Here is a 25,905-nt window from a genome sequence, read left to right on the forward strand (position 1 = left end):
AAGAGTACTGTTTTTTTGCTGTTTTTAGCAAAAGAAAAATTCACACTGTTCTCATTTCACATTATATATATGGATATATGGAGATATTTGGAGTGCACTACTAATATCATGACATTCTGGATCATTGACTTCTGTTACAAATCTGATAAAATTATTATTTTTTTTTAATTTCTCAGTTAGCCAGATCGTATTGCATGCAATAATAAAATTCGAAAAAAAAAAAAAAAATCTAATTCAGTGTTTTTTGTCATATCGCCAAAAGTATCGTTATCATGAAAATACTATGAAATATCGTGATATTATTTTAGAGCCATATCGCAAACCCCTAATAACTATATATATATATATATATATATATATATATATATATTCTCCTTTTTTTGTCAAATTGCTGAAACAATGGAAATGATTGGAAATGATAAAAAAAAAACAACAACTGAACGGATACACAAGCTTTACTCCTTACTCTGGATATACGAAGCTCTGCTAAAACAAGACGGCATCATGTGAGCTTGTTCAGTTCAGACGAGAGATTCTAATCTCGGCTAATGTGTTTCGGTCCCGGACGTTTGGCCTTAGAACCAGAGCTCAGAGCCGCTCGGGTTCTGACCCGGTGAACTTGGCTCAGTGTTTGCAGCTGTCTTGCAGGCGGAGCGTTGCTGATCTGAGCGATAGAGCTCGTTTCCCCGGCGCACTGATTATTTAAAGGTGCTGAGGTGTGGGACTATTGGGTTGCAGCCGTGGAGATTAGCATGCTGACCTTTAACCCGGGGGAGTGTCAGCCGGTGCTGCCTGGGAGGACGGCCTGGGAGGGAAAGACGGCGGGTTCCCATGATTCCCTGCTCTGCACCACTGGATATTTACCTTGGTGACTCAATCGTCTGCCACTTGACCCTGACAGGCTACGGCTAATACCCTCAGCCCCGAGCCAGATGTGGAGGCTTTGCTTTGGTTTGACGCTCAACACTCAATTAGAGTGTAGGCCTGTGTGTGTGTGTGTGTGTGTGTGGAGTGTGTGTGTCGAATGTGTGTGTGTGTGTGTTCGCCTGTCTAAACCATAACAGGCACAGTTCATTTGGGGTGACGGAAAACAGGTAAACCTAATGATGTGTCTCATAAAAAAAGGAACCTCTCCGAAACCAGACGTTCTTTTGGGGATTTGAAGCCAATTACGCTGTAAGTATCTTAAACTACCAGATGATTGCTGGCTGGGAATTAACTTAAGCCAATGACAGACTCAGCAGAAGCCCTGATCTGACGGCTCCGCCCAGCTTCAAAGCCGCCGGGCCCTGTGGAAGGTGGCTGTGGAGGAGAGTTAAGGCTTTTCAGACAAGCTGAAAAAAAAAAAAAAACAGGCCTTTATGGAAAGGATAATCAAGCAAGAGCTTGTCTGGTTTCTGTTTACCTCGGAATTCGAATATCAGATCAGGGATTGATGTAATATCTTAGTTCGAATCCTGAGTATGCAGGTTGCTATCAGCTGCCGGAGCCCTTAAAGAGCACAGGTAGCCTTGCTCTTTCTCTGGGTGGGTACAGTAGACTGTAGACGGAGCTCTTTCCCCTTATCACTCCTAGGGTGATGTGAATCAGCACAAGGCTGCGTCTGTGAGCTGATGTATCGGAACATCATCATGTATCGAGTCGCTGCGCTTTCCTCCAAGCGTTAGCGCTGTGACGCTACTCAGCAATCCTGCATCAGCATCAGTTCGAAAAGAGGCGGAGTCTGACTTCATAAGTATCAGAGGAGGCATGTGCTGGTCTTCACCCTCCTTGTGTTGAGGGTATATACAGCTGAGTAGCAGCTGAATGGGTGGGACAATCAGCCTAGATTAACTTTGTTTAAATATGGGAGATAATAAGAAAGATATCTTCATTTTGCCACTTTTTTTTTTACACCAATGAATGAATGAAATGTATTTTATACACTTAGATTCTAGTGTTTTAGCACAATTGGTTGATCTGCCTGTCTGTCTACATATATATATATATATATATATATATATATATATATATATATATACATATATATGTGTGAACATGCATCATACCTACACCCTTCCACCCATATATATCGTCAAGTGTATTATTATTGCAAAAAATACCAAGAAATATTGTAATATAATTTTAGGACCATATCGCCCACCCCTAATGGAAATTGTGTTTAGTTTATATGTTCTTGTATAAGTCAGTTGACCATATGGCCTAGTAATCATTTCGTTATACATATTTATATATATATATATATATATATATATATATATATATATATATATATTTTTTTTTTTTTTTTATGTGAATATACATCATACATACATCCACCCTTCCACCCTTCTTCTGAAGTTCTCCCAAAGCCACTCCTTGATGGTAAAACACTTTCTGACTCCAGACAACGACTCCCCAGTGGAAAGGTTTCCGTCGCAGTTCAGCAGCCGCCTGACTTTTTGAGAATAAATAAACAGCAGCTCCTAAAACTATCCTTCTTCCTGCGTAAATATTCCTCCGTGAACGTCATAATCACTGCACTCCGGGGGAAAGAGCGCAGCTTTTCTTTCAGAAAGTCGTTCCCTGCTCCCGCCGCTTTGATCTGCGACGTTCGCCTGCGGCCGTCCGCTGAATTGCTCACATGGATCCGTTTAAGGCCGGCCTGTAGTTGTAATTGACCCTTGTTGCCCAGGTTGATTTTTTTTAAACTGTACGCCGCTGGCAGCGAGTCTCAGAGCGATCATGTTGTTAAACCTCGTGACATCATGGCAGGTTGCAGTGACAGCCTCGGCAACCTCCGCAGAAATCCTGCCGGAGCGGCACGGAGAGGTTCTGTACCTTTCGCCGGCTCTGATGGGGAGAGCTAATCTGTTCCAGACCCGGGCGAGATGTTCTCACGTTTTCACTTATAGTGAAGCCACGCAAAGATCTTTCCTACTGGAATCGGAACATGAGCTTGATGTTTCTTCTCTTTGATGCCAGGCTTTGTTTCCTGATGCTTTTTTAATTATAAATTTCCCTCAGCAGTGCTATGGAGAAATGCAGCCACACGTGGCTAAGGCTAAGATAAAGTTAACTCAGTTAACAATATTGTCCTAGCCCTGCACAGCTCTGGAAAAAAAAAAAAAAGAAACCACTAAAAAACGTGGAATATAATCAAGAGGAAGATGGATGATCACAAGCCATCAAATCAAACTGAACTGCTTGAATCTTTGCACCAAGAGTAAGGCAGCATAAAGTTATCCAAAAGCTGTGTGTAAGACTGGTGGAGGAGAACATGATGCCAAGATGCATGAAAAAAACTGTGATTAAAAAAACACCAGGGTTATTCCACAAAATATTGATTTCTGATCTCTTAAAACTTTATGAATATGAACTTGTTTTCTTTGCTGTAAATTATTTTTTTTTTTTTTTGGAATTTGGGAGAAATGTAGTTTAATCTGTAGTTTATAGAATAAAACAACGATGTTCATTTTACTCAAACATAAACCTATAAATAGCAAAATCAGAGGAACTGATTCAGGAACTGAAGTGGTCTCTTTATTTTTTTTTCCAGAGCTGTATATATGAGCGCTGCACAGAATATAGTTGTATCAACTTTTTCTCTGTCTGATACATATAATATATTATATGTATAATAATTATATCTACCCAATGCAATTTTTATTAATGTTCCACCAGTCATTGATAGATGGATTTCGGTACCACTTCAAAATAAGGCTTCTTAAAAAAAGGTTTAGGAATAGTTTATAAAGGACATTATTAATGGTTATAGATTGTAAGTTGTAAGTTAAAAGTTGTAAAAACATTAAAAACATAAATAAGCACTGACAACACATAAATAGACGGAACAGCAGTGAAAAGAATATATCTAATAATATAATAAACAAGTTCAGTTTAGTCATTTGATATGCTATTATAGTTAAATGGGTAACACTTTATAATAACTTTCATTAATACATTTTTAGCTAATAATCAGTAGTTTATTAACAAATTCTCATACATGACACTTATTTATCAGCATGGATATTCATATTAAAAATGTTAGCAAATCATCATTAGCTCATCAGAATTTGTACATTAATAAATCACTAGTAAATGCAAATTTTAAACCGGGCAAATGTTTATCAATTGCAGTTCATGTTGCCAATGCGTTCATTAGTATTTACAAATGTGATTAGTTTCTTACAAACTTTTACGTTTCTTAAAATGTGAAAAATAATAGTTATTAATCATTAGTTAATGGTATATGATTAAAGTTATTATAAAGTGTTACCGTTAAATGAATAAAGTTATTGACAGAAATTAAGTTAATGCTGACTGATGGAGGAGACAAAGACAGATAAGCATCTAGTAAAATATGAGGTTTAACAGTAGATAACAGTGTAAACGAATGTGGAATCACTATGTTGTAAACTTCATTGTTTTATTCATTTACTCATTGTGTTGTAACTGATTATTAATGATTTATAACATATTTATAACCAGTGATATTAAGTCATTTGTAACTATTTATGAGCCATTAATAAAAGAGCCTTATTTTAAAGTGGTACCCAGATTTCTTTATTAATATCTCATTGAATTTTATATATATAAAAAAAAAATCATGTATTTCTTAATATCGTAATATGTATCATTTTTTTGTTCAATATCGTACGGCCCTAACACAGTACCACGAACTGGGGCTGTCTACTGAATGGCCTTCTGTCTACTGGTTGCCTCTATTGGAGAAATCACTCCATTCTTGAGTTCTTTTCATCTCCACCGAGGGAAATGGAGGAGAAAGAGGCGTTTGGGGAGCAGATCTCCAGATTTTCTGTTTGGTTAGAGCTTGACATCTAAGCAGCCGTTTGCTGGTTTTCTCAGTAGCTCAAAGCGAGCCTGAAATCACCCCAGCTCTGAGCCGAGCCGAGGCGGTGGTCCTCCAGCCTATCTCCAACCCAAATTAGATCCATACGCTCGGGGATCTGGCTTATATTTGAGTAAATCTAAATCTTTTTTTCGTGAATCAGACGTTTGAGAGATTACTCAGGCTCGAGCTGCCCGCCGCCTGCTTTATTTTCTTTCTCTTGGAGGAATAGAAATGTTTTCTTACTCATGCAAGAAGTGTCCCCAATTACACCGCCTCGCACAAGTGGAAGCAGATGCTTCACGACAGCAGGAGACAAAGTCACTCTGTCTTGCCTAATATTGGCCGTGCGCACACACACTTATACACACTGTTACACACACAGTGAGTTTGTAATTAGACCATAATAGTCTTCCACAGACTGACATATAGAAGGCATCATACACCACGAACATCATACTCTTCTCATAGCTCTTCACTCTTCACTCTTTACACATAAAACACATGCTTCTATTTTCTTTATGAAAACCTCCACCAAATGTTAAAATAACACATATTCAGTATGATATTCAGACATATTGGGAACATATTGAAAAAATGTTCGTTACCTCAGATAGCACTCTCTCTGTCTCTTTTCTTTCTCAGGGGAAAGAGAAGAAAGAAAGCTCTGAAAAAAATAAGACCACTTAAAAATGATTAAGAATGGGTTTCTTTGATTTTACCAAATTGAAAACCTCTGAAACATAATCAAAAGATAGATGATGGATGATCACAAGCCATCAAACTATTTTTTTTTTTTTTTTTGCACCAGGAGTAAAGGCATAAAGTTATCCAAAAGCAGTAGTGTGTAAGACTGGTGGAGGAGAACCTCTGAAAAAGAAATAAGACCACTTAAAAATGATTAAGAATGAGTTTCTTAATTCTTAACTTTACCGAATTGAAAACCTCTGAAACATAATCAAGAGGAAGATGATGGATAATCACAAGCCATCAAACAAATTTTTGCACCAGGAGTAAAGCAGCATAAAGTTATCCAAAAGCAGTGTGTAAGAGTGGTGGAGGAGAATGTGATGCCAAGATGCATGAAAAAACTGTGATTATAAACCAGGCTTATTCCACCAAATATTGATTTCTGAACTCCTAAAACTTGAATATGAATATGAACTTTTTTTTGTTGTTGCATTATTTGAGGTCTGAAAGCTTTGCTTCTTTTTTCTTTTTTGTTATATCAGCCATTTCTCATAATATCTACGCTCTAATTGAGAATGTTTTTTATTTGGAATTTGGGAGAAATGTTGTTTATGTGTAGTTTATAGAATAAAAGAAAAATGTTAATTTTACTTAAACATATACATATAAATAGCAAAATTAGAGAAACTAATTAAAAAAGCGAAGAATGGTCTCTTATTTTTTTTTCCAGAGTAATACATGTCTATTTTTATTTATTTTTAATGTTTATTTATTTTATTTCTTGTTGATGATTATGGTTTACAGCTAATAAAAGCTCAAAAATCAGTGTCTCAGTAATTTTAAAATATTATATAAGACCATTTGGTACTTTTGGCATTGTGGGCAGTGTGCCAAGTCCTGCTGGAAAATGAAATCCGCATCTCCATAAAAGTTGTCAGCACTGAGAAACATGATCTACTGGAAAAAAAAAAAAAAAAACATTTTGGACTTGATATAACTTGATACAGTATAACACAGTGGACCAACACCAGCAGATCACATGTCTCTCCTCCAAACCATCACTGATCATCAGTAAATTTTCATTTCATTTGGAAATCAAGGAACCAATTGAATATGTCTTTAAATTTAGTTTTAAATCTTGTTTTCTTTTGCAGTGGGAGGAGATCAGCGTGATGGACGAGCGCAACACGCCCATGCGCTCCTACCAGGTGTGCAACGTGATGGAGGCCAATCAGAACAACTGGCTGAGGACGCGCCACATCCTGCGCGACGGCGCCCAGCGCGTCTACATCGAGATTAAGTTCACGCTGCGCGACTGCAACAGCCTGCCCGGAGTCCCCGGCACCTGCAAGGAGACCTTCAACATGTACTACTACGAGTCCAACAACCACAACCTGTGGTTCATCAAGGAGAGCCAGTACGTGAAGATCGACACCATCGCGGCCGACGAGAGCTTCACGCAGACCGACGTGGGCGACCGCGTCATGAAGCTCAACACGGAGGTGCGGGACATCAGCAACCTCAACAAGAAGGGCTTCTACCTGGCCTTCCAGGACGTGGGGGCGTGCATCGCCCTGGTGTCGCTGCGGGTCTTCTACAAGAAGTGCCCCACGGCCGTGCTGAACCTCGCCCAGTTCCCCGACACGGTGACGGGGGGCGACTCGGCGCTGGTGGAGGTGCGGGGCTCCTGCGTCAATAATTCGGAGGAGTTTGAAGCACCCAGGATGTATTGTAGCGCCGACGGAGGCTGGCTGGTGCCGATCGGCCGCTGCGTCTGCAAGCCGGGGTTCGAGGAGAGCAAGGACTACTGCCAGCGTGAGTGACCACTGGTTTATTATCATACAGCTTTGGAGTCTAGATCAAGACTCATTCCTTCTAGAGTCTAGAACTGTTGGGTGATTTGCATGAGTACATTGTAAAAAAAGACATTTTGGGTTGTCTCGACCACAACATTAATTACAATAGAATGGATCATTTTGCTCTATGAAGGCCTGCTGTCCTCATATGTGGACATAGTTTTTTATCAAAAACTACATTATGTAAAAAGATCATTCTTTGTTTTTACACTAATCAGTTGCCAACTAGCCCAAGTAGCAAAGAGAAATAAAAAAAAAGATGCATGCCATGCAAGAGTTTGGGTCTTAAGAAAATAGAAAAAAGTATCATTTTCTAGTCTCAAAACCAAACATTGCCCCATTTTGCCGTTACTTCTATCATAAAATAGTCTTCTCTCAAAATCCCAGGTGTAAATAAATGGCTAGAAGTGTTACAAGTACATCAATAACTTGTTAAAATAAAAATAATTACGTAAAGGAACAGAACATGTATAGTAACTGTATCTTTCACTGTAAAAAAAAAAAAAAAAAACGAGATATAACAATACATCTGTTTTTTTGACAAATTTTAAATTACAGGAAATGTTTCTTATATAAAAAAAGAATAAATAAATAAACCTTTATTTGACCATTAGTTTCCGTTTTGACCGGTTAAAAACTGTTAAAAAAAGTAATAGTTATTTTTTTCTACTTTTTTTTCAGAATTGTACAGGAAATCACAATACACATTAGAAAAAGTCTATTCTTTTTATTGTAAGTAATGCACAGAAATAAATACTAGTTATTTGACAGATAGAAATTGTAAAATTACAGGAAATGTTTCTTTTCTTTTTTTTTTTTTTTTTTTTAGGAAAACTTTATTTAACCATTAGTTTCCATTTCTGCCAGCAAAAATCTGTTTAAAAATGTTTGTACACACTACAAAAAAAATATTTAATTTTTTTTTAATGTAAGTAATGCTCAGAAAAAAAAAAAAAAAAAAAAAAAAAAAAAAAACTGTACAATTTACTGGTAAAAGCCATTTTTTTGGACAAATGTCAATTGGACAATGTACAATTACAGGAAACGACCCTAATTTAAAAACAAACAAACAAACAAACAAAAAAAACTTTAGTTGACCATTAATTTTTAAAAACAGATAATTCATGTGTTCCACTTTTTTTCAAGGGTTTTACAGGAAACACTTTAAAGGGACACTTTACAAAAAATACTGTACAATCTATGAGCCCAGATCTACAGTAGATGGTACATCATACTAGTTTGGCATGTCCACGGCTTGTAAACGGTATATCATATCGAGATGAGAACGTTCTATGGTTGGTTCTGATCACTGTTTCTCAGCATCCAGGGTTTCCCAGCACATTCAGTGATGTTGAGGTCTGGACTCTGGGGTGGTGAGTCTTGTGTTCTGAGTCCGGCATCAGCAAATTGAGAAAATTGATTAGTCTGTTTGCCTTTCTCAGTAAGAGCTTCTCGATCAGCTCCACGTCCTTCGAGACCCAGAGGGATGAGACGTCTTCCCGCAGTGGAAGGATGAATTGTTTCAGAGCTTCAGTAAGAGTGGAGCTTTTTTAGCTCTCAGTGATGAAAGACGTTAGCAAGAAACTGTTGTTTGTCTGATAGAAAGGAAAAGTTTGGTGGTCCTGTAGATCTCTCTGGATCTTTAAATATCTTCAATACAGTGAGATCTTTTAGTATTGATGTCTGGTCTCAGGGTTTCCTGCATCACTTGGCCAGTGTTCAGACTCACCTACAGGGTTTAGGACAATGAAACTGAAACACCTGTTTTTTTAGACCACAATCATTTATTGTGGTGACAGACAGTTCTGGTGGAAACAGGAGAGTTGAGGTGCACATTGAATTCTGCCGTGATTTGTTCAGCCGTGGTTTTATGTTTTTCGGATACAGTCCGGGTTAGCACCCGAACATCCCTTTCAGACAGCTTCCTCTTACAGCGTCCACAGTTAATCCTGTTGGATGTGGTTCGTTCTTCTTAGTGGAAGGCTGACTTTACCCTGGATACTGTAGCTTTTGATGCATCACAAAGACTTGCTGTCTTGGTCACAGATGCGCCAGCAAGACGTGCACCAACAATTTGTCCTCTTTTGAACTCTGGTTTGTCACCCATAATGGTAAACCTCCTGGTATGTATTGGCGCTGGTGTATTGGTGAGTTTTGAGGTCAAACGTAGGACTTGGTGTAGGTTGTGATGTTGCTCTGCTTTCCGTACAGATTTCTAACATGGTATGAAGTGGCTGAATATTTAATTGAGTGGAGAAAGGCTGGCAATGTGGATCCAGACAGGCGTTTTTTTTTTTTTTTGTGAGAGTGCTGTGGCACTGTAAGTGTTGAGAATAGCTTAAGGCATCAGTGAGTCACACCTATTCATTCTGGGTCTCGTTCCTGCTGGGGAGGTTGCTTGGGTATGCAAGTTGTTAAGATGTAACTTTCTGCAGAGTACCTGCTGTGCTCTTTCCCTCCGTCTGCAAACCCAGACGTCTGCAGCAGTGTGTGTGTTCGAGTGTGTGAGTGTGTGTGTACTTTACTTTTCCCTCTGTTTCTGTCCAAATTTTCATATTCGGGAGATCGCTGGTTCGAATCCTGGTCATGCAGCTTGCTATCAGCTGCTGGAGCCCTGAGAGAGCACAATTGATCTTGCTCTCTCTCTGGGTGGGGACAGTAGATGGTGCTCTTTCCCCTCATCACTCTTAGGGTGATGTAGATCAGCACAAGGCGTCTGTGAGCTGATGTATCTGATGTAACCGAGTCGCTGCGCTTTCCTCCAAGTGCTCTGTGATGCTATTCGGCAATCAGCAGCAGTTTGAAAACTTAGAAATAACTCTTTGTTTATTTCTTGAAGCAGTTGTTGCACTTTACTGGATTACACTACAAAAAAAGAGCTATAGGGCAACTAGAAGACATAGCACATAAGGACTTCGGTCTGTTATCAAATCAGCAAGTAATCCAGCTCAGAAAAACTGTTAGAAATAGAGAAAAATCTCTTTTAAGGAAGCAATTGGCAACCACAGTGAAACTCCTCCAGTTGGTTGGAAGCTGGCTGCTGTGCCTCTATCTCTTGTTTCAAAATAAAAGCCCTCTACAGCAGTTTGTAAATTTAATTTAATAACGTTTCATGGAAATCTGAAGCTGCTGCCTCAATAATGTTGCAGTGGTGGGCTGTCAAAATGTACGTAGTAGATAGAAACACTCTATTGTGTATTGTGTTTTTTTAGTAAGTCTTTTTCTTTAAACTCATGCAGTAGTGAAAAAGGAAGACATAATAGATGAACACCTGCTTGTTTTGTTTGTTTTTTGCTCAAATTTTAATTAAGTTTCTTTTTTTCTATTGAGGATTTTTTTATTCAAATGACTAAAAGTCCTTAATTATATAAAAAAAAAATGTTCATTGCTCTTTTAAAGGATGCAACCGCATTATTGTGCCATTGTATTGTAATTAAAACCACTTTAATCCGAATAATCAAGCACCTTCAGAGGTTTCCTCTAAGACAGTGTCCGTAATTAGACATGCAAGCAATATTGATATGCAGAAATGCAGAAAAAAAAATTGCTCTTTTAAAGGGTGCAACTGCATTATTGTTCCATTCTATTGTCTTATATTGTCTATATCTTAGTGAAAATCTGGAAATATTAAAATGACAATACTGTTGTTTAAATAATCTAAAGTCTAAGCAAAAATAGGTATCGTGACAGGCATTGTAATTATCTTAAAACAGATCCCTCATCTATTGTAGTTCTAGAACCCACAGCCCCAGGCTTTACTTAGCATGTATCCAGTAAACACAACCAATTTAGCTTATGTAACAAACCCTTGCTCTATTTTTTCTGGTGGAATTTTATTTTTATTTTATTTTTATTTTTTTTTACAGTCTTATTTTTTTTTGTGTGTTCTGCATGCGTTTGTTCTCCCCACCCTCCGTATTCCTCTGTTCTAAAGCTGTACGACTTCTATAGGTGTCAATTTATATAAATTTATATATATATATACCTCTCCAGCAAGAGTTCTGAGACATAAAAGGAAGGAGTGGGACGAGTGGTGGAGCTGGAATAATGGCGTGCAAGCTGCGCTACATGCTCTCTCTCTCTCTCTCTCTCTCTCTCTCTCTGTGCATTTGGATGCCTCTTGTCTAATGGTGCCTGAGTGGCTTCATGTTGTTTGATAATAGCCCGGGTGGAGCCACGCCGAGGGTCCTACCGAGGAGCTAATGACAGCGGCTCTGTGACGAGATGCTCGCTGGCCCCACACTGCGCTGGTGACATTTCCAGCGCTAGCCTTTTTTTTTAGTGTTTGTCTCTAAGCAGGCTGAGCCGCTGTGCTACAAATAATATTTATTTGAATTGAAAAAAATATATATATATTATGAGATCATAATATTCTGGATGATAAATTGAGATTAGGTGATCTATTTCATGATATGCAGTTGGGGTGTCACGATTTTTAAGCTACACAAGCATGAGCGCTACTCAAATGGCGCAGCACACTGTACCTCAAAGAGCAGCCCTTTCTCCAGAGAATGTGGACATTCTCATATTCTTAAAGAAAAACTTGAAAATATAAAAATAACAGTTGTTTTGTCTAGCCTCAAATATGGTAATAGTTTTGGTACCTTAAGGAGCATCTTTCTCTCAGATAAAGTTAATAATATATCTTTATTAAAGAAAAAAACTTGTCATTCTCAGGGACCGAAAAAGTCTTAAAGTCTTATTTTTCATGTTTAACTGTTATAGTAGGATAGAGTTCAGTTTGTTAACGCTCTAATTGTTCTATTATTTTGTACATGACTGTTCCTGTATCTTATTATTATTTATTTTGTTATGTTGCACATTGCTGTTTTAATAGTGCACACTGCTGCTACCAAAAAAGCCACTAGATGGCATTACATATATATCTTAATTAAATTATTCAAATTTGACCATTAGTGCCTAATGTGGTGTATTACAGATCACTTGTATCACTTTGCATCACTTATATCAAGCCCACCTTTTGAAATAAGATATTGTAAATTTGATGAATCAAACCAATGACTGACCACAGACTAATCTAAAACTGGCATAGGCCTCTCTGCTGTAAAAAAAAAAAAAGCTGTCTGTAGCTTTTTTTTGTGCATTAAGCTGTGAAGAGCTCCGTTCAGATCCCAGCCCTCCGAGAGGGAAAACAAAAGGTGAGAGTTCCACCACCCTGCGGCCTTTGCCTCGCCGCGACTAGAGCACTAATGTATTTAAACAGAAGCCCTCGCTGGCTGGCGTTGCTTATACAGCATAGCTGCTAATGGACTCATTAGTCAGGCTGAAAAGGCTGCCCGCTCTAATTGGTGACATTTTCCTCCGCGCTGTTTTTTTGCCTCTGCCTTTTTCCGTCCGTCTCTCTGCGGCCGCTTTCCCGGTAATGGTCACCCTGCTTTTTCTCCGGCGGAGACTCGGCTCGGCCCCGCGCTCCGGGACGGCTCGGGAGACGAGCCAGCCGGGCTTTGCGTTAAATATTCATAAGGCCTCATGGATCCCCTGTCCTGTCGAGACGTAGCTAAAAAAGGCTAAGTGCTTTCATTAAAAAAGGCAAACAAATAATGGGGAATGATGAAATTCAATTAGGCCTGGCCACTCGCCGAGTGTCTGCGATGCTCATCATGAAGTCAGCGAGGCTGGCCATTTGAATGCTGAGCAGTGTGTGTGTGTGTGTGTGTTGGAAGAGGGGAGATTTCAGACAGGTTTGCATAAATGTGTTTGAGTAAGCAGTGTGTGTATGTGTGTGTATATATGTGTGAGTGTGTCTGTGTGAACTTGTGCCAGGGCAGTGAGTCAGTGAGGCAGAAGCTCCATAGAGATCCGTCCTCCCGTCTCTCTGACGCATTCGCCATCGTCCTGCGTATGAAATATTCATGCCGGCAGAGCCACGTCTTTTGTACCCTCACTTTTTTGCACTCTCTATTTTAGCTAGAACTCAGATTTGATCTGAGATACACTTTGAGATACAAGGGTTGAACAATGAAACTGAAACACATGGTTTTAGACTAGGTGCACATTGAATCCTCTTGTGTCCACAGTTAATCCTATTGGATGTGATTGGTTACTTCTTGGTGGTATGCTGATATTACCCTGGATACTGTGGCTCTTGATACATCACAAAGACTTGCTGTCTTGGTCACAGATGTCTTGGTCACAGATGCTCTGAACTCTGGTATGTCACCCATTATGTTGTGTGCATTGCAATATTTTGAGAAAACTGTGCTCTTACCCTGCTAATTGAACCAACCTTCACACTCTGCTCTTACTGGTGCAATGTGCAATTAATGAAGATTGGCCACCAGGCTGCTCCAATTTAGCCATGAAACCTCCCACTCTAAAATGACAGGTGTTTCAGTTTCATTGTCCAACCCCTGTACGCTGTGATGTAGGACGAGCCAGTCTGAGAGTCAAGACTTTGAGCCCTATATTAGTGATCTATAGCGTATCGATAAATTGCATGGGCAAAATTTGATTTAGGGCAAATTCTTTGTGTCTTTGGTATCAGGAACGTGCAAAAAAATACCCAAAAATGCCCAAAAATGCATGTCCTAATTCTCTTAATTAATCATGGGTGTCTTTTGGGTGTAGCGTGAATAATAAACCAATGAGTGTGCCAGATGCCATTCCCTTTAAGATCCATGTGAGCTCTGACTTTGGCACATTCTTAACATCTTAACAGTGTGATGTTTTCGCACATCTCAGCAGAGGATTCTGACATATATTTGTGTATGTGTGGCATGATAAACACAGGGTTGGGACGCTGACTGTTGACTGTTGTCTGGGTTTTAATCAGTCAGTGGTGCACCAGAGCATTGTGATGGCAGGCCATCAGGTCGCTATTGTGGGGTGTTCCCAATATACACTGGACAGTACCTACTACCTACAATTCTTTATGCAATACAAACTGGTGTACCACCCTAGACTTGTTGAAATCATCTATGGAGGTCTTATCTTAGAACTAAAAAGCTTGTAAGGGTCCTTAAACCTTTGCCTAGCTGTTAAAAAAAGGTTGCCTCAACAGAAAATCTTGTGCAAAAACTTAATTTCTACATTTTTAATTTGTTTGAGTCTACTTTCAATGGTCTGGTTGATGGCAAAGACCTGAACCATGATGTTTATAAAAGTATAAACTTGTTCTCAGAGTAATACTGCAGTTCATTTTGTCTACAATGGACCATTTAACACTGAAAGTCAAAGTGAACATCTCACTGATTTATGCATGGTCCAATGACGAAATGTACCAGTTACCTCAACTTAACTGAATATTTCAAATCACCACGCTGCTACGTTGCTGATTAATGTCGATTTTCCACATTTAAGTCCAGCCTGAAGCCAACATAACACTGGTGGTGGAAGATCAGGTGACGTGTATCTGCTGTTTGTATTATTTATCGCCTAATGTGCATTCCAGCCAATCATGCATGTCCACCATATGGCTCCGTATAGCTCCTGTGGTTTTTGGACCACGCTAACGTTCCGTTCTGCTGGGTTCTTCCGAGCGCGACGCTGCTACAAGTGGCCGCCACTGCTGTTCCCGGGTCTGTTCTGGTTCCTCGCCCTCTTGAGATCGTAATTACTGTCTCCGAAAGCCGACCTCGGGCCGGATCGGAGGAACTTCAAACCCAGGCTAGTAGATTAGCATGCCCCAGCTTTCTGCCCGTCTCAGGGGAGCGCTCATTAACGCAAGGCCCTTTTCTTAGCCTGGCAGTGTGGCACCATCTGATAAGGAATCGCTGTCCACAGGTCGGAAGAGGCAGGCTGTTTTTTTTACTTTTTTTACTTCTTTGTCTGGTTTTGTCTTCAGAACAATGAGAAAAGTCTTCTCATTGATAACAGTTCCTGGGTATGTGTAGATGTAAGGTCTCCATACTTTATGCCAGTGGTCACCAAAGCTTCTACTGGACACCAACCATCTTGAAGGTTTCAATCAATGATTGAAATAAGACCATCAAATATACCATCCAAGTGTTACTAAGTGTTACTTCAGCCCAAATCTGATACATCATACAGATTTTCAAAGATGGAGGATAGATGGAGGAAGATATCCAGAGACTAATTAAGAGAGCACTTAAAAATGATGGGTTTCTTTGATTTTACCAAATTTAAAAACCTCTGGAATATAATCAAGAGGAAGCCGGATGATCACAAGCCATCAAACTAAAGCTAAACTGCATGAATTCTTGAATTTTTACACCAGTAGTAAAGGCATAAAGTTATCCAAAAGCAGCGAGTAAGACTGGTGGAGGAGAACATGATGCCAAGATGCATAAAAACTATGATTAAAACCAGGGTTATTCCACCAAATATTTTTTTTATTTTTTTCTGACATTTTAAAACGTTATGAATATGAACTTTTCTTCTTCGTTTTTTTTCTTCACATTATTTGAGGGTCTAAAAGCTCTGCATCTTTACTTTTTTTGGGATATTCCTGTCATTTCTCCATTCATTTTCTGCAAATAAATGCTCTAAATGACAATATTTTCATTTGGAATTTGGGAGAAATGTTGTCTGTAGTTTATAGAATACAACAACAATGTTTATTTTACTCAAACATAAACCTATAAATAGCAAAATCAGAGACATTAAAGTGGTCTCTTAATTGTTTCCAGAGCTGTACTGTCCAGATTATCAAAATTCAGTCTGGAGACAATCTAGATTGATGCTAAAAAACAGGATTTGAGCTAATTTCAGTGTGAACAAAGCCATTATGTCTCAGATTAGATTCATATGTTTGACTTTGTTTTTTCTTTCTTTCAACTTGACTGTATATTGAAATAGATGTACATTTATCACCATTTATCAGATGTTCAGTTCTGAATCAATTAGTTTTTTTTCACTGGTTTGTATCATGTCCGCTCAGAAAGCCTGTTGAGAGAGTAGCGTAGCATGTAGCGCATACGCTACGCTAAATGTAGCGTATAACGGCGAGCCGTGATCACTTACAGCCTCTCCTGACGTCTTCCCACTCCGACTAATCCCATACGTTCACCCCTGCAGACCTGATCTGCACCGTCAGAGGATTATATAACCATTAAACCAAGCTCTGCTGTCATAACACACACACACACACACACACACACACACACACACAGACACACACACACAAACCCGGACCTCCCCCTGTTGCAGAGATCTCTGTCCCAATGCCTTTTCATCTGCCTGCGCTCCTCTCCACTTCTCTATATCAGGTGTCACTCTCTCTCTCTCTCTCTCACTCTTTCTCCTCTCCTCTCTCGTTCTTTCTCTCTTTCTCTCTCTCTCTCTCTCTCAGTCTCTCTGTCTCTGAGTAAAGGGTTTGGTTGGGTTTTTTACCAGTCGTCTGTCTCTCCATGGCCTCCTCAGGAGACTGGAACAGACCATTCATGCTGTCTGCGTCTGCCACAACCAATTACAGCCCAGGCACACGGACACCTGTCATATCCCACTGCCCTGAAACTCAAAACCCAATCCTCTTTACTCTCTCTCTCTCTCTCTCTCTCTCTCTCTCTTTCTCTCTCTCCCACTCTCATCCTGTTCTTTCTTTTCACTTTCTCATTTTCTCCTCCTGCTTTTTTCTCTATTTTAGGAATAACATGACCTCCTATGTCTTACTTCACTCCATTCCCTAGATATTAGATGTTAAGATGTTAGGTCACTAAAGATAACCTATTAGATTGCATCAAAATAGATTAATTCTATGAATTTTTTCCCCAATTCAGCCACAACACCAAGTGGGTAAAGAGACTAGCACTTCTCCGCCTTCTCCGCCTCTTTTTGAACACTGCCGAGTAGCATCAAATCTCGATCGGAGGAAAGCACAGCGACTCTGTTCCGATACATCAGCTCACAGATGCAGCCTTGTGCTGATCCACATCACCCTTGGAGTGATGAGGGGAAAGAGTGCCATCTACTGTACCCACCCAGAGAGAGAGAGCAAGGCCAATTGTGCTCTTTCGGGGCTCCAGCAGCTGACAGCAAGCTGCATGACTGGGATTCGAACTAGGAATCTCCCAATCATAGTAGAAGTGCCCGACAATCTTTAAACTAATAATAGTTTGGAAGATGCATGATTTTTTTTTATTTAATTTAATAAACAAAAAGAAATATTACATCCATCTCCCTGACCTCAGACAAATGCTCCAGATTGGTTAATTGGACAGTGACAATATTCAAATAAATAGATAAATAGATGAAATTATTGCTAAAGAATGATCGAAGATAAAAAAAAAAAAAAAACGAAGACCTATAAACCCATGAATTCTCCTGAATACTAATTGTTGGAAATGTAGCTTTTAAATATTCTGTTCTGTCTATATTGTGAAAACTAGAGATTCAGAAATTCATAGCTGAAAGTTGAGGGGCTTGGTGGCTGGTAAACCTGCCGAAAACATCTTTCTCTTTATTAAAGGTCTGAATCATCATTTAAAAGAAATAAATGTGGCATGAGTGGTGTGCTTAGATCAAGTAATTTAGATAGGACGTCTACTGTAGAAATCCATATATGTGCTACATTAGGACATTCCTAAAACATGTGAATGAATGTTTCAGGTACTGAATTACAGATATTACAAATGATTTCATTGGTTTTATTGGCTTTATTGGCTTTTGTATGGAGAATTCACCAATGAGAAGGGATTTCCACAAACTTACAGACATGCTGATGATTAAGCATATCAATAAAATCTAGTCACTCGGTCATTCCTTACTGGAAAGAGTTTGCTGAGTTTTCTCAGATGTGAGAGTCAGCAGCAAAGAAGCGTTGGCTGCTATAGTGTGTGTGTGTGTGTGAGAGAGGGTCTTCAGACAGGCCGGCTGCCCGCGGGTCCTGCTCAGCAGTGTTAGAGAGCAGGCTGATTTGATTTCGCAGGAAGGAGAAGTGGGTCACGGCTATCAGCGGCCCTCGCCCCGGTCGAGCCGAGCCTTTAGCGGCCCGTCATCTCCGCCACAGGTCTGCACCGCGGCACGCCGGCCTAAACGCAGCCCGAGCTGAAGCCCACTTATCAGATTACAGCTCCGACGAATCACTTTAACACTGACTCTAATAGCTGCTGAAGTTGAATAGTGTGTGTGTGTTCAGTGTGTGTTCAGTGTGTGTGTGTCTGTCTGAGATATTGAATGGAAGCATAATGGACAGTGGAGCTAGCGTTAGCACTCTGCTCTCCAGCATTCATGCAGAAGCCAGGGATAGAAGTTCCTTTGAGAACGTATTTTAGATATTTAGATATTTATATTTTTTTGCCTGGACCAACACCAGCAGATGACAGACACGTCTCTCCAAACAAACCATCACTGATCATCAGTAAATTTTACATTTCATTTGTAAATCGATAGATCAGAGTCTGGAGGAAGAGTGGAGAGAAACACAGTCCAAACTGCTCGAGGTCTAGTGTGAAGTTTCCACCAATCAGTGATGGTTTGGAGAGACATGTCTGTCATCTGCTGGTGTTGGTCCACTGTGTTATATCAAGTCTAAAGTCAGTGCAGTCCCTCTGCTGAGAACTTTTATGGAGATGAGGATTTCATTTTCCAGCAGGATTTGGCACACTGCCCACACTGCTAAAAGGTACCAATTGGTATAATTGGTATAATTGGTATAATTGGTATAATTTTCTAATTTTCTGAGACACTAATTTTTGGGTTTTCATTGGCTGTAAACCATAATCAACAATCAACAATAAAAGAAATAAACGCTTAAAACAGATCACTCTTTTTTTTTTATTTTTTTGAGTTTCACATTTTGAAGTCAATTACTGAAATAAAGTAACTTTTCAATGATATTCAATTTTTTTGAGATGCACTAGTAGATCAAGCAAGGAATGATAGCGGATCTGTGATAGTGTTTCTGGTCAATGCAGTGTTCCTAAGCTTCCATAGGCCATGACATAAGTCATGGGATGCAATACTCATTCCTTTCCCTTGATGTAGCATCCTGTATCAGTCATGCTCTTTCCAAATCTTACATACGTATGCCATATATCCATATAGTGTTTCTTGATCTCTTTTTGTCTTAAAGGTAAAAGAGAAGTTTCCTCTATATAATGAAAGGAAGGTAGAACTGCTTTATACGTTGAAGAGGTTCTTCATCAAACCTGCAAAAGACATTTACCTCATTTAGAGAGAACTTCTCTTCCTTAGGGGGAATCTTGTCTGTTTTAGTGCGGTTCAAATCCCAGACCTCCACCCCCTCCACCCTAACGCTCAGATCTCACAAGTCATATTTCAGTATGCAGTAGATGAGCGTAGGTGTGTATGTACTATATTTCTCTCTATATATCTCTGACTCTACTTTTCTTTTTTTGTCATACTCTCTTTCTCCACATTGCCTCCACTTGGGCTGTAAGTTAAGTTGTAATATTTAATAAGTTTTTACAATAAACACATTAAAAGAGCTGCATTAACACTGTAAATAACAAAAAAAAAAACAAAAAAAAACTTTAGTTGCATCACCCCTATCCACATTAACAGAAGAAGCTTTTCATGCTGTGCCTATGAGACATAACAAGACTGGAGGCAGAGTGAGGTAGAGTGTTAGAGTGAGGTTAAGCGTGGCAGTGAATTTGAGTGAGGTGGAGTAAGGTAGATCAATGTAAAGCGAGGTAGAGTGAAGTAGAACAAATTAGAGCCAGGTAGAGTGAGGAAAAGTGATGTAAAGAGGCTGGAGGTAGAATGATGTTGAATGTGTGAGTGTGAGGTAAAGTTAAGAGGAAAGAAGGTGAGCAAGATTGAGTGTGGTTTAGTAAAGTAGAGCAAGGTAGAGTTAGGTTAAGCGAGGCAGTTTTTTATGGAGGTTGAGTAAGGTAGATCAATGTAAAGCGAGTAAAGTGAAGTAGAGTGAGACTGGGTGAGGTAGAGGAAGGTAGAGTGAGGTTAAGTGAGGTAATGAGGCTGGAGGTAGAGTGATGTTGAATGAGGAAAAAAAGTTTGCTAAGAAGGTGAGCAAGGTAGTGTGAGGTAAAGCAAAGTAGTGTATTTAAGTGAGGTTGAGTAAAGTAGATCAATGTAAAGCGAGGTGGAGTGAGGTATAGCAAATAAGAACAAGCTAGAGTGAGGTAAAGTGGGGTAGAGTGAGACTGAGTGAGGTAGAGTAAGGTAGAATGAGGTTAAGTGAGGTAGAGGGAGTTTAACTGAGGTTGATTAAGGTAGATCAAGGTAAAGTGAGATTGAGTGAGGATGACCAAATTATAGCAATGTGAATTGAGGTAAAGTGAGGTATAACAAATTAGAGCAATGCGGAGTGAGGTAAAGTGAGGTAGAGTGAGGCTGAGTAAGGTAAAGCAGGGTAGAGTGAGGTAAAGTAAGGTAGAATGAGGTTACGTGTGACAGTGAATTTGAGTGAGCTTAAGTAAAGTAGATCAGGTATAAGCAAGACTGAGTGAGGTAGACCAAATTAGCGCAATGTGGAGTGAGGTAAAGTAAGGCAGAGTGAGGTTAAGTGAGACAGAGGGAGTTAAAATTAGGTTGGTTAAGGTAGATCAAAGTGAAGTGAGTTATAATAAGGTTGAGTGAGGTAGAGCAAGGTGGAGTGAGGTTGAGTGAGATATAGTGAGGTTGATTGAGGCAAAGCGAGGTTAAGTGAGGTTAAGTGAGATAGTGTGGGGTAGAGCAAGGTAGAGGGTTGTTGTGTGAGGTAGATTAAGGCTGAGTGAGGTAGATTAGGGTTGAGTAAGGTTGAGTGAGAAAGTGAGGTAGAATGAGGTTGAGTAAGATAGAGAAAAGTGAGATTTATTGAGGTTGATTGAGACAAAGCGAGGTTAAGTGAGGTTGAGTGAGGTAGATTAAGGTTGAGTGAGGGTGAGTAAAAGAAAGTGGGGCAGAGCAAAGTAATGTGAGATTGAGTGAGGTAAAGCCAAGTTGAATGAGGTAGGGTGAGGTAAAGTAAGGTTGAGGGAGATAGTGTGAGGTAGGTAGGTAAGGTACTGTAAGGTAAGCCAATCCTAGTGCTGAAAAACATCACTTTAAGAAGATTCAATGAATTTAGCGTGATTCAAATCGCTACGAAAAATCGCACATCCATGTCGTTAATCTCACTGCTAATCTCTGCTGTGTGGATGGTGGGGTATCTGCTCAGGGTTGTTGGAGCCGCCGGGTGTGGGTGTTTGTCCAGCAGCAGATGTTTCGTTGGGGGGTTGGTTTTGACGGGAAAACGTGAACAAACTCCCTGAATATCAATCTAGAGCCTTTTAACTTTTTAACTCCATGGTCTAACATGACCATCCTCTCACAAAGCTCCAGTGTTCCCCTTTCTCCAGGTCTCCAGCTGGTCCTCATTTTAGCCCAATCGCCCTCTCTCCTTCTTCTCCTCTCTCTTTTCTTTTCTTTCCGTTTCCCCTCCACCCCCACCTCCACCCCTCGCTCGTTTGCCTTCTCGGACATTCGCTAAATGCATGAATTTCACTCCCGGCTATTTCTAGAAAAGAGGGGGGAAAAGGAAAACAAGGCCAGAAGAGTAAATGGATGTTCTGTTGAAACATCTCGCAGCCAAATATAGACTCTCCGTTTCCCCCGGGGACGAGCGGAGGCATGCGCGAAAGAGTGCGCGAAAGAGTGCGCGACTGCGCGAAAGGTTTAGTACATATTTTACTTTAATAAGACACCAGGAAACGTGTGGAGGACGGCCGCTCGGCTCTCTGCCTTTTCATCCGGTTAAATAATGATGTGATTTAACGGTCGGTTACTGAACTGAAGAGGTGGAGAGAGAAGAAACGCTGGAGATGAAAGATGAAGGACGAGCTGAGGAAGTGCAGCGTTTAGAGGACTAGGAGTGAAATGGGTTGAAAGAAAACGATAGCTGAGGAAAGAAGGAGAAAAATCAGGTGAAGGTGGGGGATGAGTAAGGGAACGGGGAAAGGAACAATATCTTCAGATAACAGGATTTGAAAATGTTTTGGAATGTATGTTACATACAGATCATAAGAGATCACTTAGAATGATGAGTTTCTTTAATGTTGCTGGTTGAGAATCGTGCACAGAGCACAGCAGGTTGAGGCAGACTTTGTCTGAGGGTGGGATCTGTACCTACTGTCTGTGGCAAGTTAGCTGATAAGGGAGATACATTCAAATAATGAGTTTTGTGGTTCCATCGCAGTTAAGCTTGAACTACCCTTTCGTCATGTAGTTAAAGGTAAGAGATATAAAATATAAAGCTCCGGAAAAAAAAAAAAATGAGACCACTTTAAAATGACGATTTTACCAAAATGGAAAACCTCTGGAATATAATCAAGAGAAAAGATGGATGATCACACCAAACTGATCACATCAAACCAAGCTGAACTTCTTTTAATTTTTTTGCACCGGGAGTAAAGGCATAAAGTTATCCAAAAGCAGTGTGTAAGAGTGGTGGAGGAGAACATGTCAAGATGCATGAAATCTGTGATTAAAAGACAGGGTTATTCCACCAAATATTGATTTCTAAACTCTTAAAAACTTGAATATGTATATGAACTTGTTTTCTTTGCATTATTTAAAGGTCTGAAAGCTCTGCAACTTTTTTTTGTTATTTCAGCCATTTCTCATTTTCTGCAAATAAATGCTCTAAATGAGAATATTTTTATTTGAAATTTGGGAGAAATGTTCTCCATAGAAACTGACTAAACAGCTGAAATGATCTCTTATTTTTTTTTTTTCCAGAGCTGTAGAACTTATTTTTGTGATAATGGTATTCTTGGCAATACATTGACAAAACTTTGAGTTTTTAAAAATGTATTTCGACAGTGTATACTACATCAATACAACAAATATGTTGTATAAAAATACGTTTTATTTATTGCAAATGTAACAGTTTGATACGATTAGTAGAAACAAAAAAAAAAACATCTGTAAACGTTTGTCTATTTCCTAAACAGTAATTTAACAAGACACGATGAATTTAAGTTACAAGGTAAAACATATATGTATACAATAATAGTAGTGTAACAAAAATAAATAAATAAATAAAAATAATGTACTGTAGGAAAAAGAAAAATAATACAACAAAACTAAAGTGCAGCATATTTAATCACTTTGGATCGTCACTGTCCAATTAAAAACAAGTATCTCCTTTTTTTTTTAAGAATGGACCAACAGAAATTCTCTAAAATTACATGAAATTAAATTAACTCTTTTTTACATTGACTTCCATTAAAAGTTAAAAAGTTTTATCTCACTTTTGTAAAGTTTCTGGTTTGGAGATGCATGTTTTTGTAACGCCAGGTAGAGAGGAGTGACGCGAGCCGAGTCAAAAATACAGGCAGGTTTATTATAAGAAAGATTAACAGGTTCTGCTAACAGAAGACAAACAATGATCTCACCGATAACCAGAGACGTAGTCAAAGATACAGTCCAAGTTCTTAACCGGGAAACAGTCCAACCATATACCAAATCCAACAAGGGCAAAACAAAAGATCTAAACCGAAAATCCAAACACAGAGTCGTAACGAGAAGGCAAAAACAGTAATCCAGAAAACGCTTAGTACGCAACATAGGTTGACAATACCTCGCGGTGTTTCCTTACAAACGGATGCCTTAAATACAGAATCTAGATAAGAATGAACCGGAAGTAATTTAGTAAACAGGTGAATCAGAGCGTCGGAGCGTAACATGATTGGGTGAATGTGAAGGGTTGTTATTGATGTCATAATCTGGGGAATTCTGGGAAATAGAGTCCGGTAGTGTGGAAGGAGAGCCAGGCTGCGTAACAGTTTTTTGATTGGACAGCAATAATATAAACTACAAATAAACAGTTAACTGTAAATAAAGTAAATTGTAAAAAGTAAAAAAAAAAAAAAGCATTATCACAAGAATATCACAATAAAGAGTTTTTTAATGTGTCGAAAACTTTGGTGCTTTTATTGCATATGATTTAATATGGGTTTATTGAGTTCCTGTGCAACAGGACCGTGCAACAGATCCTTTTTTTTCTTTTTTTAAGGACATTTTCCTAATTGTTTATTGGTGCAGAATATCCCAGGAGATCGATGATAAGCAGTCCGCAGCGATAGTTTGATAATAAACAGGCTCTGAAAGCAGAACTATTGGTAAAGTGACTGCAGGGATCTCAGCGGGGGTGAGGACGGGGGTGGGTGAGGGTGGGAGACAGAAGAAAAACAAATCAATCCGCCAGATCTTTCCAGAAATATCACGGGCCAGCGGCTGCAGGTCCAGGCAGCTCGCCGGCCAAATCCGACATGGCCTTTGCGTCATTAACAGAAGCTTACTTTTTGATAATGCCACCGGGTGCTTTTAATCCCCTCCCCATACGCGCCATCGACTTCCCACATCGATGTGCAGCAACTCGGAGCCGCGGGAGTTAGCGCCCGCCATTATTACCACATGGCATTTAAGAGGCAGCGAGCTGATCACCGCTAATCACAGTCCGCAGCTCTTCTGCCGGGCCTCGGACGAGCCGGGGGGCGGCCGAGTCCTTCTCTTCTGCACTGTAGCTTCATTAAAAAGCAGCCGTGAGATTCACGTCTCTGCACTAATTACGGAGAGAGATCATTTTGTGTCATCTTTGATCACTTTGCTGGTAAAAGTTGGGAAGTGTCGGGCCTCTTCTGCACTTCATTATCATTTTCAATTTTTCATTATAAAAATTCTACCAGTAAGGTATTAAGGAGCAGTTATTAAGTCACTCCACTGAAGTACAGCGTTATACAGAAGATTCAGTGAAGTTTTAAGTAAGTAGCATTAAGTAAGAAACGAAATCTAAGCTATTAGCATTAGCCGCTAGCCGTTAAAACAAGCTATGTGGGATGAACCGCTAGCTGATAGCACTCTCAATGTAGCACTATCGGTTAGCAATTACTAGCGCTAAGTACTGCTAATCGTGGCTAGTGCTATTGCTAACCGCGCTAAAATATTATAGAAATCTAAGCTATTTTCTCACCCAAATAAACAGCTTTCAGAAAAGAAATCAGTGTAGATTAACATCCAGTGCAGTGTTTAGCTCAATCTATAATCCAGCACACATCATTCTGGGTAGTTTAAGTAACAATAGCATTCATCCAGCTAACAGAGAACATTCTGCAAATGTTTGGCAAAGTTTTGAAAAGGTTCCAAGAAGGTTAGCCTGCAATGTTACATGAATAATATTTTTGCGTTTTATTGAAAACGTGGCTAAAAAAAGAAGAGCATAAGAAATGTTCTAATAACATGTGATGTAAACCATTACTGCAAAAACATGTGACGTAGTATGTGATGTAAACCATGTTATTAGAACGTTTCTTACTTAATGTTTCCACCTAGACAAATACTAACATTGTGGAAATGTTAACAGAAAAATTCCCCAATCTAAGTAACGTTGCATCAATTTTACCAAAACATGTAAAAACATTAAATAAAAATGTTTTAGGAACATCCATAACTCTATAACAGTTAGAAAAAGACCTGTATTACTATGGTAGACCTTTTTGCACCATGCTTAAACTGTACTGTATTTTTCGAACTATAAGAAGCACCAGATTATAATGCACATTTTCTTTCAAAGTCAAACGAGTCTGGATATTAGTCTAATCTACGCAGATTTCTCTCCTGAAATCTGTTGATTTGGGTGAGTAAAGCGCTTTTGTTTAA

At 39.3% G+C, this 25,905-nt stretch overlaps 1 protein-coding gene across 1 annotated transcript in view; it reads left to right on the top strand.

Annotated features, from left to right (window-relative positions):
* Positions 1-25,905, top strand: part of epha4b (eph receptor A4b) — a 182,566-nt gene that overhangs the window by 33,447 nt on the left and 123,214 nt on the right. Inside the window, exon 3 of the mRNA XM_049482474.1 lies at positions 6,676-7,336. Within this exon, the coding sequence (XP_049338431.1) occupies positions 6,676-7,336 (661 nt within the window). The remainder of the gene's footprint in view (positions 1-6,675; positions 7,337-25,905) is intronic.

Source organism: Astyanax mexicanus, chromosome 8 (genome assembly GCF_023375975.1).
Source record: "Astyanax mexicanus isolate ESR-SI-001 chromosome 8, AstMex3_surface, whole genome shotgun sequence".
NCBI lineage: Eukaryota > Metazoa > Chordata > Actinopteri > Characiformes > Acestrorhamphidae > Astyanax > Astyanax mexicanus.